This window comes from Mandrillus leucophaeus, unplaced genomic scaffold, assembly GCF_000951045.1.
Source record: "Mandrillus leucophaeus isolate KB7577 unplaced genomic scaffold, Mleu.le_1.0 Scaffold249, whole genome shotgun sequence".
Taxonomy (NCBI): domain Eukaryota; kingdom Metazoa; phylum Chordata; class Mammalia; order Primates; family Cercopithecidae; genus Mandrillus; species Mandrillus leucophaeus.
In genome coordinates this window covers 1,454,271-1,466,761 of record NW_012102576.1, presented here as the reverse complement: position 1 = coordinate 1,466,761, position 12,491 = coordinate 1,454,271, and the positions used below count along the sequence as shown (strand labels likewise).

Genomic DNA, 12,491 nt, shown 5'->3' with positions numbered 1-12,491 from the left:
GGAGGCGGACCTTGCAGTGAGCCGAGATCGCGCCGCTGCACTCCAGCCTGGGGGACAGAGCGAGACTCTGTCTCAAAAAAAAAAAAAAAATCCCAATTAGCCGCCTGTAACATTATCATGCTGCTTGTCCCTTGGAGAAAATTCATGATACAAGGTAAAATAAACTTTTGAATTCCCTCATGTTTCTAACTTTTCTTGTAGCATTTTACTCAGAGACTTACAGGCCAGGAGAAGGAGGGGAGCCATCTTGCCAAAGCCAGCGTCCGCTGTGTCCATCCTGAGACAACCCCACCCAGTAATCGTAGCTTCCTCTCATCTTCCTCAAGCTGCCAGTGATAAAATCCTATAAGAGATAAGACCTGAACTGTGAAATGAGAAAACAAACAAACAAAACTCTAGTGAAATATAAAGTGTGACATTGTGCCTAGCTAGAAATTAATGGGAACTTGAAATCTGGAAAAAGAGAGAAGGGAGTATTATAAAAAAGTGCAGATACATTCTTTAGACTATTTTCTATTGCTGTGTGATCCATGTGGTGTTAAAGACTATGAAAAAAATAAACAACTGGGAAATTTCAACATATTCAGAGCCCGGCAGGTAGTATACGTCAAAAAAAAAGAAAGTGTTATACTGAACCTTCAATATCAAAAGTAAAAATATTCTTGACATCATAGACCACATAGAATAGTCTTTCTCAGAATACTTCGATGTGGAAAAATAGTTCATGAGATTCCAGGAGTAACTTAAGTATGAGCACATTCGGTTAGAAGAAGCATTCTAATTTGTGTCATCAAATTTACACGTAAAATAACTTTTTGAGCATATAATTGTAATAATTTACTTCAAGTGTTCTTGATTTGTTGCATATCCTTAACAAATTATTTTCTCATGATTTTTGTTGAAATGAACTTCATCTAATTACTGAATATAGCAGGTATACATTTTTCATAGCACCTAAGTGTGCAATTTTGCATTCTATTTCACATATATTTATGGGTAGAATGAGTTCAAGGAAACATCTTATTGTTCACTTGTTTTATTTTATTATTATTATTATTTTTGAGATGGAGTTTTGCTCTTGTTGCAAAAGCTGCAGTGCAATGGCACTATCTCGGCTCATTGCAAACCTCTGCCTCCTGGGTTCAAGCAATTCTCCTGCCTCAGCCTCCCACGTAGCTGGGATTACAGGCTCCCACCACCATGCCCGCCTAATTTTTGTATTTTTAGTAGAGACAAGGTTTCACCATGTTGGCCAGGCTGGCCTTGAACTCCTGAGCTCAGGTGATCCACCCACCTTGGCCTTCCAAAATGCTGGGATTACAGGTGTGAATCATCCCACCCAGCCTATTCACTTCTTAAGATGTTGGTAAACTAGATTTAATGCCAATTAAACATTTCATTTAGCAGATACTTATTTTTCAAGACCTATTTATTTCATGGCATCACTTCAGTTTTTATACTTGTTTTTTCTTGATAATTACAAGATTATTATAGGTTGTTATATTTGCCTACAGCATTGAAAATAATACATTTAAAACATATCTGCAACTATAATGTACGTACATCTTGAAGTGGATTATCATGCTATGAAATAGTATTCTCCTTATTCCCTCCTTTTTTTAATTAACCAAGGACATAGAACAAACATATTCTTCTCAATTTCAGATAACTATCCTGTTTTTATGTTTTCCCATTAAAAAGAAAATAAAACATACGGATTCTAACTTTGTCTCTTTTAAACCTTTATTTTTACAATTATACTGCTGTTATACAATATTAAGGAACTTTATCTTATGAGAATGAGGGATTTCTTTTAATAAGTAAAATGGTATTTTCAGAATAACATGAGACCACAAAACAGTGTTTACCATTTCTTCTTTGCTCTCTATTTGTAGCAGTGTGGAACCTTCCTTTAAACAATTCTCTTGACTGGTGTGCCAAATTTTCCAATGTTCAGAGACATAGTAACAGCTTTCTCTGTTCTGAATCCAGTTGTTTGGACAAGGACTGCAGTTATGGGCTTTGAATATAAACATTTTACTTTAGTATCTTATTGTAAAATATTAACAACATATATCACCCAAAAAGCCCCTTGCCTCACCCTCAGTGAGGCTGAATCCCATAACATAATGGTTCACATGATGTAGCACTTACCAATTTCAGCTTCTCTGAGGCTCAATACAGTAAGATTCATGTAATACGTTCTACATGCAATGGGCCTTTAACTTAAATATGAAATTAATTGTGGGATATATTTAACTAATTTTTTTATCTTCTATAATAGTTAATCTGATTATTCCCGTTTTATCAGTCTTTCCTTTCTTTGAATTCACATCATTTATTGTCTTCACTTATTTGCTTATTGTTTCATGTCGGTTAATCTTACTGCCCCAATTTAGCCAGAAATGTACTGGACCATTGCATGGATTGAATCATAAGCCTTGAATTTATGTTTAAATTCTGAGAGCTAAACAAGGAAATATTTTATAGATAATGGAGAGAACAAGTAATCCACCTTAAGAAGTGATTTGAAAACATGCAGGTGAGGAAAATTGGAGAAGAACATAAGTGAACAATATGCTTAGTTTAGGACTCTGATACAACTAAGAAGTAAGTCTTAATGTTTAATCAGTTTTATGGAACCTGTTTTAAGATGGAATATAGTCACAAAAGAAGAATGGTCAAATATGTAAAAGGGGGACCAAAGACCGAGAATTTGACCAAGTGTTTCTGGCACAGGTTTATAGAACGAAAGACACTGAAACTTCCACAACTCTGGTTTCTAGACAGTCCCTGTATTTAGGCTAAGAAATAACTCATCAGTAGCTTCCATGGGCCAGATGTTGACTTGTTTAAAGCTCTTCAATACCTTTTGTTTGGAATCCCTGCTAACCAATATCCTGAACATTGTTAGAGTTATAGTATAAATAATGTAGACAATGGTATTTGTGACGTTGAAGAACGTGTTGGATTTGTAGGTCTCCAAAATGGATGTTGTTGTTCTATTGAAGGTTGATGGCTCAGAGGTGGTTCTCACTCGAGTTTGCAGTGGTCTGCTGCATATAGAGCCATTGTTGGGCACACAGTGATCCTTCAAATACTTGATTAAATTTTAATCAGAAAGAACTATGGTTGATTTTTGACATCTCTCATTGGCAATTATGTAAATGGTATCCAGTCTAGGAAAGTTAATTCTCTAAACTATATGTACAAGCATTATGAAATGCCAATTAAGTAACCATAGAATACTTGACAAACTATATGACAGGTAGAAATAGACTGCATTAGGTTTAAAATGCTTGTAAAGCATATAAAAGATTAAACTGGAGTAAATTCATAGAATTTTAAAAAAGAGCTAGGTCCTGCATCGTAAAAGAATTTTGTGGTAAATACTCATTTTCAAAATGAATTTTTCTGCTCAAAGCTATCTAAACTTGAAACTAAAACAGTATCTAAATATATTGGGAAATTTGGAGCTAGAATTAAAATACCCTTACAAATTTGAATGGCTGGATAAAACAGTGTCTTTTTGTGTGTGTGCGTGTATTTTTTTAATCCGACCCACTAATTGCACACACACCTCTTTGGCATTTGACAGTACCTTTCCTTTAGTTGTATTCTTTTGGATCCCTGGTGTTTCCACATAGTATTGGATGTTATAATAAGATTGAACTAAAGAGTGATCAAAATTATGTTACTCTTATTATGAAATCCTAACAGTTTTGCAGAGAACAAAATGTGTGTCACTGTTTCTTTTGAGGTATTGGTGTATATATTTAGATGTATACAGTGGAAACTGATTTTTATCCATTACCTGAACTAAAAGAGCTTTGCATGAAGGTTTGACAAAATTTCATCTGAAGGACATGGCTTCTCTTCCATTCTGTAAAGTTTAGCAGTGCCCTCTCTTGTTGGATGAGTTTTTCTTGCTGCTGCATCGCAATGGTGGACACCTGTAACACTTCAAATGACAGCAATCATTCCTAACAAAATACTGACATTTTATAGCAAAAGAATCCTTCAACACAGACTAAAGACAACTACAAATTACTATTATTTTTGAGACTTGAATTTGTATTATTTTAGTTTTTGCTTAAAATTTACATTGTACAAGAATCAAACACTACAAAGGACGTGGAACAAAACTTCTCTTTGCACCCCTTTTTAATTCACTCGATTTTACTCCCCCCAACCAGATTTACCAATTTAATTTTTATTATTTGGGAGCTTTTGAATGTTACACATAAAACAAAATGAAACTTCACAAATGAAAGCAAATGAATATAAAACTCGCTCTCTCCCCTTAACACAAATGGTAACAATATCTTTACATGGTTTTGCACCTTTTGTTTTATCATTAACATACATATTTGAACATAGTTCCATATCAGTACATAGACATGTAGAATTATAGTACAATGGCACAACCAGGATATTGACATTGATACAATCAAGAAACTCGGCTCCTCCATTACCATCAGGATCTGTCCTTGCCCTTTTATAAGTACACCCACTTCCCTCTTGCCTTCATCCCTTGTTTACTCCTGGCAATCACTAATTTGTGTTCCTTGTTTATCACATGAATGAAATATAAATGGTATCTTACAGTACGTAACCTTTTGCTCTTCACTTCATTCACTCAGAATAATCCTCTGGAGATTCATGCAGACTGTTGTTTAAATAAATAGCTCACCTATTTCGTATTGTTGAGTAGAATTCCATGATATGGACTATCACTACTAGTTTAACTGTTCACCCACTGAAGGACATCCGGGTAGTTTTCAGGTTTTAGTCATCATAAATAGAGCTACTATAGGCACTCATGTACAGGTTTTTGTGTGAACATAAATTTTCGTTTCTGTGAGGTATACGCTCAAGAATGCAGTTGCTGTGTTTTAAGGAAGTGTGAAGTTTAGATTTTTAAGAAATTGCTACACTATTTTCCACAGTGGCTACAGCATATTACATTTCCACCAGGAATGAGTGAGTGATCCGCTTTCTCTGTAGCTTGACATGCATTTGATGTTGTCACTCATTGTTATTTTAGCCATTCTGATTATGTATGTAGTAATATCTCACTGTAGTTTTAATTTGCATTTCCTTAGTGGCTAATGACATCGAACATCTTTTCTTGTGCTTATTTGACATTTGTATATTCTCTCTGGTGAAATGTCTTTTCATGTCTTTTTGCCATTTTCTCATTGGATGTTCTAGTTTTTTACTGTTGAGTTTTGAGAGTTCTTGGTACATTCTAGGTTCTAGTCCTTTGTCAGATATTGATTTACAAGTATTTATTCCCAGTCTGTAACTTGTCTTTTATTTATTTACTTATTTATTTTGTAGAGATGGGGTCTTACCTTCTTGCCCAGGATGGTCTTGAACTCCTGGACTCAAGGAATCCCAAAGTGCTGGGATTACAGGCATAAGCCACCACACCAGGCCTGTAACATGTCTTTTTATCCTCTTCCTAGTGTTTTTTGCAGAGTACGTACATTTCATTTTGATGAGGTCCATCCAGCTTACCAATTTTTCCTTTCATTAATCATTTTTTGATGTAAGTCTAAGAATTATTTGTGCACCTTTAGATTCTGAAGATTTTGTCGTATATTTTCGGAAAGTTTTATAGTTTTATGCTCTACATTTAAGACTGTGATCTATTTTGAGTTAATTTTTAATTTTTGTGTAAGGTATAAGACTTAGGCTTATTTTCTTTTTCTTTTCTTTTTTTTTTCCTATGGATGTCTAATTTCTCCAGCATTATTTGTTGAAAAGCTTATCCTTCTTTCAATTGATTTGCACTGCTGAAAAAATCATTTGGACATATTTGTATGAGTCTATTTCTGGATTCTTTATTGTATTTTATAGCTATCTTTTTGTCCACTATTAATAGAGGTTTTGGAATCAGGTAAATTGATTCTACTCAGTTATATAATTGGTTTAAAATAAGTTTATGATATGTTAATCATTATCAGATTGTGGCTATTGAATAGACATATTGTATAGAGAGAATGGCATCAAGAAAAATTAATTAGTGGATTAAGAAACAAATCAAAACACCTATGCATGTCAGCCAGACCTTTAGGATTAAAAATCCTCTCTTAAAGAGAAACAGAACAAAAGAGGAGAACAAATGGGCAAATCTCTAAAATTATGTTCATATTTTTAACCACAAAACGGAGGTAACCAAGATCACACACAAAAATCTTCTGACCAAGACAGGCTGGTCGCAGTGGCTCTTGCCTGTAATCCCAGCATTTTGGGAGGCTGAGGGGGGTGGATCACTTGAGGTCAGGAGTTCGAGACCACCATGGCCAACATGGCAGAGCCATGTACTAAGAATACAAAAATTAGCTGGGCATGGTGATGTGCATGTCTAATCCCAGCTACTCAGGAAGCTGAGGCAGGAGAGGTACTTGAACCCAGAAGGCAGAGGTTGCAGTGAGGTAAGATCATACCCCTGCACTCTGCACTCCGGCCTGGGCAAAAGAGTAAGAAAAGAAAAGAAAAAAAACCCATTTAATTACATACATATCTACATATTCTGATCTGTTTTACTTATCAACATTGCTGCTGAGAAGAAAATACCAGACATCAAAAGCCATGGACTAGACAAAGCAGATGTTTATGCCCTGTCCGTCTGTGGATAACTAAAAAAACTCAGGCTGTCAGCTGCTTGGAGTTTTTTCCCTCTTTTTAGCAAAATGATGGATCTAACCAGAGTCGAGTGTAGGACAATGATGCGCTAATTTTATCCTATTAATGATCTGGCATGTTTAGACATTGAAAAATAATAATTTTCCTCTTAGATTCAATATATAATTCTAAAATTTTATATTTAGATGCTTTTTTAGATTAGCCATATTATAGAAGCTGTTGTTGTTTGTTTATTACTATCTGAACAGCTTATACTATATGAAACTGTAATAAAACTGGAGAAAGAGAAATGAGACTTCTCTTCAGAGTTTCACCCTAAATGGGAAGCAAAATATAGCACCTTTATTGGGGTTGAAGTTGTAATAAATTTGCAATGAGGACTAAAGACAAAACAATATAATTACCTAGAGAAAAATAACAAAATACTTTTAACGTCCCCCAAATAAAATTATTTGTTATATGATCTTATACCTAATTATACCTAATTGATGAATCAAGAAAATGAACAGTAAAAACAAATAAAAAAGCTGATTTCTTAGAAAATATTTTGAACTATAGAGTTTTTTTAATAAAAAAATTAATGGCATAAATAATGTAGAAAAATTAGAAAATGTGAAATAGTAGGAAGACAACTGAAAATTAAGTCTACTTACTTTGAAACCTACCACTCAAATATGGCCATTAGTATTTGGTTTATATCTATTGAAACTCTTTCCTATGTACATATATAGAAAAGTATTTTATATACAACCTTTCGAAAACCATATTTTTATTTAAATGTCTTTTTAGAAATCTGCTGCTTTCATGAGAAAATATTTCATAACCATATTTCCAAAACAATAACAATGGTTCTAGAAGATTTCTTTAAATAATGGCATTGTATTCTTTTATATAAATATGACTGAATTAATTTTGCCAGTCCTTCTATTGTCAGGTAGGAATGAACTGTCCTTTGGTAATATATATGAGTAATTTGTAATCAGCACTTTCATTATATTCATGTTATGATACTTTTAAATAACAGGTTATAATTTTCATTTACTACTTTTTGTCAGAACATGGTCCTATTTAAAAAATATATATATGTATATAAGTTAAATATGTTTTGACATTTGTCTTACAAAGCAAGTTTTCACAAAGAGAATTGGATGTAACATTTTAATTTAAAATGGAACATAATCAAAATGGAATATTTATTAAAAAATAAACATGACTTTTGTAACTCAAAGCCTACTGGCTACAACTTAATCTATAACCAGCTGGGACAAGTAATTAGTTATTGAACAGAATGTTTCACATGAAGAAGCTGCTTATTGCTTAACACAACAGTTTCAATATGGTAACTGGTTGTATTTTTTTAAAGCCCTAAGTGTTAAAAATGTATAAGAAGACCTAGGCAAATTATAAATTTTAAAACAACAACAATAAAAATTAATAGTCACTACACTTGAACAAAAGCTAAAGGAAAATATACTTTACATCTGTATAGTGATATTTAAGTTTTGTAAGTATACATTTTTAGCTATTAAGACAAAATTTAAAAAGCAAAAACTTTTATTTGTAAGAATTTTCTAGAAATTGGAAGTCTTAAGCACATGGTTTTCTAGCTATGTTTCTTTTATCCTCATCAAAGTAACATTTTCTTCATATAATTTGTGTTTGGGGAGTTAACTTTTTTTAAAGATACACTACATTCATAGGATTAAAACATTAAAAAAAATCCAAAAAGTAAACATTGAAATATCTTTTTCTGCGCATCATCACGATTTATCTCACTCCTCTTGCCCTCACTTTCAGTATTTCTTATATAACCTTCCATTGTTTGTTTAAATTCAAGAAAATGTCCATTTTTAGTCAAATTGTAACATAGCATATACATTTAAAAATAATTTCAGCTTTTATTTAGATTCAGGGGGTACATGTGCAGGTTTGTTACTCAGGTATATTGCATGATGCTGATGTTTGGGGTACAACTGATCTCATCAGCCAAATTTTAAATGCCGTTTTTTTGCACTTTACATACAGAAGTGTTTCTTCTTTCTTTTGTTGTTCTTGCTTCCAGGTATTCTGTTGTGTAGATGATGTACCCTTATTTATTAACATGGTCTCTCATCAATGTGGTGGGTATTTGAGACTTTTCCCCTATTGTTAAATTGCAGGTTTTCCATAGAAACAATTTCCAAAAGTGGTGCTGCTGGGTCACAATTAAGACAGTTTAAAATAACTCATCATCTTAGGAATATGATTTATAGGTTTCATATAAAGAGATTTCCTTTACTAGACCGAGAAGACACTTACGTATACACTGAACAGCATATCTTTTGACAACATGGAAAATGTAGAGTGTATTTTTTTTTTCTTTTTGAGACAGAATCTCGCTCTGTTGCCCAGGCTGGAGTGCAGTGCTGCGATCTCGGCTCACTGCAACCTCCACCTCCCTGGTTTAAGCAATTCCCCTGCCTCAGCCTCTGGAGCAGCTGGGATGACAGGCGCATGCCACCACTCCTGGCTAATTTTTTGTATTTTTAGTAGAGATGGGGTTTCACCATGTTGGCCAGACTGGTCTCGAACTCCTGACCTCAGGCAATCCCCCTACCTTGGCCTCCCAAAGTGCTGTGATTACAGGCGTGAGCCACCACACCTGGCCTAAAGTGTATTCTTATAATCATCCTTATTATGTAATATATGATTTTTGTCTATATAGTAGAAAAAATATTTGGCAATTGGAGACTATAGATTTATGTTTATATAAAAACCAAATTATATATCCCATTCACTTGACAACACTGCTTCAAGATGTTGCATCTTCAATTAATTTTTGTTTTTAATTGGAAATGATTTTATACTTTAGGTTTCAAAATCTTCTTACCCCAAATAATTATTTGTAAAATAACATTGAAATTCATTACATAGAATTAACATTTAAACAGTACTTTTAAATATTTGCAATGCAATTTAAATATGAATTCTTATATTGTAGAGGTACAATGAAGCTTGGCAATGTGTCATTAAAAGTCCTCAATTTTTGCAGAAGTGGATTATTAGATGTTAATTGACTTAACTGGTCTTTTAGATATAAACTGTTTCTATTGTGTTTGATAAACAAGTATTTAATATGTATGCTTCTTAAAAAATGAACTCACATTTGCCTAAAATATGTATTTTTTAATAAGACACAAAGAGAGTAGATAGAGAAAAAGAAAGCTGTCTTGAAGTTCTAACATTTTTGTTAAGCTGTGAAACTTTATTTGAGGAGATAGACAAAGTAACAATCACTGATTAAGCTCTTAGCAATTCTTAAAACCTTCCTATAAAAACCAGCAGAATATGAAGCTCATGACATTACCTGAGCAAGATCAAACTTCCCATATTTTGTGAGTGCGAATCTGAACCTTTCCCTTCCTTATTCTCAGAGTTCATAATTCTTCCTCTCCGGCTGATGTCTTTTAGATAGAGATATGATTTGCCAAGGCATATAAGAAACAAACATCTATCCAAACAATACCCTTCACCTCTGTCTTTTAATGTACATTTTTCTTAGTACTAGCATGAGTGATGTTAGAGGTTCATAGTTCTTTTTCTGGAAACAGAGGCTCTGTAATTATTAAATTTTATAAAAATTGCACTTGTCAAACATGAAAACATTTCTTCTATTTGGACTGAAAAGCAATGTGGTTAAATGTGGCCGAACAAAGCTCTCGGTTTGCATTAAACATTTTAACTTGAAACTTGCCTAATATAAATACTCTTTAAAAGTCAAATTTAAATTAAATATGTATTAGAAACAGAAAAGCAGAATGGGAAACCTTTCAAATTGCATGCTTTAGCACGTTAGCATGACTCACAGATTGAATCAGAATATGTTATTATTTTCACTGTTTCTCCCAGAGACCTACAGCACATAATTTGAGTTAAAAAACATGCAATAGATCACTGAAAGTTATCAGTGGCATCCAAGTGCTCAGAGAGTTCTATCAAATGCTTGAAATTTGAGGCCATTATTTTACATCATTTATGTGCATTCACATATTACTTAATTGATTTTCCATCCATTTATAAATTATGAACTTCTATACATAATTATATACATATATCATTATATATAAGCTATTTGTAGTGTATAATACATATATCAATATAGGTTATTTTGAAAATATATTTTTGTACTTACACTTGACGCCCAAGAAAATGGATGCTGTTAATAACCCCATGCAGAAAATACATGAAATCACCATCACAAGACACCATGCTCCTAACCATGGAATAGGAAAAATGAAACAAAGTTAGAGAAAGTAGATAAAAAAGATGGGGCAAGGATGGACTGAGATTGAGTAAAAAAAGAAATTAACATTGGCATTTCTACTGAGAGTTGTTGGGGCCTGGAATGTGTAAAAGAAAAGGAAAAAGAGAACCTTTGCTCAAATGCATTGAAATGCAACTTATAACTTGGAATACATGTGATATGGAAATTGCCAAATTAAATAGATTTAATAGTATACTTCTGTTATCCTTTGATGTCACACCTTATCAACGAATTATATGTATTCTTTTCCAACCATCTTTTAGAGATTCCCCCAAGCCAAATGCTAGCTTTATCTTTTGAGATAAAAAATGCTGTGTCACATCTCCCCATCTCTTCAGTTACTTGAACATGATTAAATAAAAGAAAGATACACATTTTAAATATATACTTTTAAATATGCATTTTTGGAAGACGAACAAGTTTTCCAAGGTAATTTTACAAACCTGCAGAGAGGAAAAAAAGAATTATGTGATTTTTTTGTATACAAACACTAATCAGAGAAAAATAGTTAAAATTTATCTTTGGATATTGTGATAGGCAGAGAAACGCCCCTGCCTCACATGCCAGTGTCATAATTACTGGAACTTGTAAGTTACCTTATGTGGAAAAGGGACTTTGAAGATGTCATTAAGTTAAGGATTTGGGATGGGAAGATTAACCTGAATTATCTGGGTCCTCTTTAAGTGAGAGGTAGGATATTGGAGGGATAGCATGGCATGATAATGGAGGCTGAGAAACATTTAAAGACATTATGTTGTTGGCTTTCAAGACAGAAGAAGAGTCCATGAGCCAAGTAAAGCAATAAATGCAGCTCTAGAAACCAGAAAAGACAAGGTATAGATGCTTCCACTAGATCCCTGCCAACACCTTGGTTTCAGCCCATTGAAATCCATTTTAACTTGTGACATCCAGAGCCCTAAGATAATAAATTTACGTTCTATTAATCCCCTAAGTCTGTGTGATTGGTTACACCAGCAGACAGGAACTAATATGGATATTAAATGATGCAGACAGAACTAATCACTGTAGCCAACAACTCTAGGCCAATGAGATCTTGCCAGTTTTTCAATCTATGTTTTCTCTTTTTATTTGTTAGTATTTATCAGATAATTTGCAGAATGTTTTAATAGGACTTCAGTTAATTAAAGTTGTATTTTTTCACAAATTTCCCAAATCGAGGTCTTCTTTTTCTTTTCCAGAGAGGCAGAGGAAAAAACAGTTCCACATACTTATCAAGTTAATTGCTCTTTTTATTTTTCACCTTTACTTACTCCTTCTCCACTTCATTAGCATTTCACGGATGTTACAGTACCCTTAACTAGACTATCTCAGATTAGAATAAGCATCTTGGCCTCATGATAGAGCAGAAAAAAACAAAACAAAACACAAAGAACAAAAAACATGAACCCTAAAGTCTCACACAAAACAGCTAGAACTGGTTACCTGAACATTTGTTGGAAGACAGACATTTCTGGTAAGTGTTTGGTGCTGGACTATCCCACTGAAGAGAGGTGTATATTTCTTCCTCATGCAT

At 33.4% G+C, this 12,491-nt stretch overlaps 1 protein-coding gene across 1 annotated transcript in view; it reads right to left on the bottom strand.

The window, feature by feature from the left end:
* The window catches only part of CLEC9A (C-type lectin domain family 9, member A), a 20,306-nt gene extending 7,815 nt beyond the window's left edge, over nucleotides 1-12,491 (bottom strand). The window contains exons 1-5 of the mRNA XM_011983331.1: nucleotides 12,401-12,491; nucleotides 10,826-10,906; nucleotides 3,815-3,961; nucleotides 1,869-2,020; nucleotides 222-343 (exon numbers count right to left, since the gene is read on the bottom strand). Of these exons, the coding sequence (XP_011838721.1) occupies nucleotides 222-343; nucleotides 1,869-2,020; nucleotides 3,815-3,961; nucleotides 10,826-10,906; nucleotides 12,401-12,491 (593 nt within the window). The remainder of the gene's footprint in view (nucleotides 1-221; nucleotides 344-1,868; nucleotides 2,021-3,814; nucleotides 3,962-10,825; nucleotides 10,907-12,400) is intronic.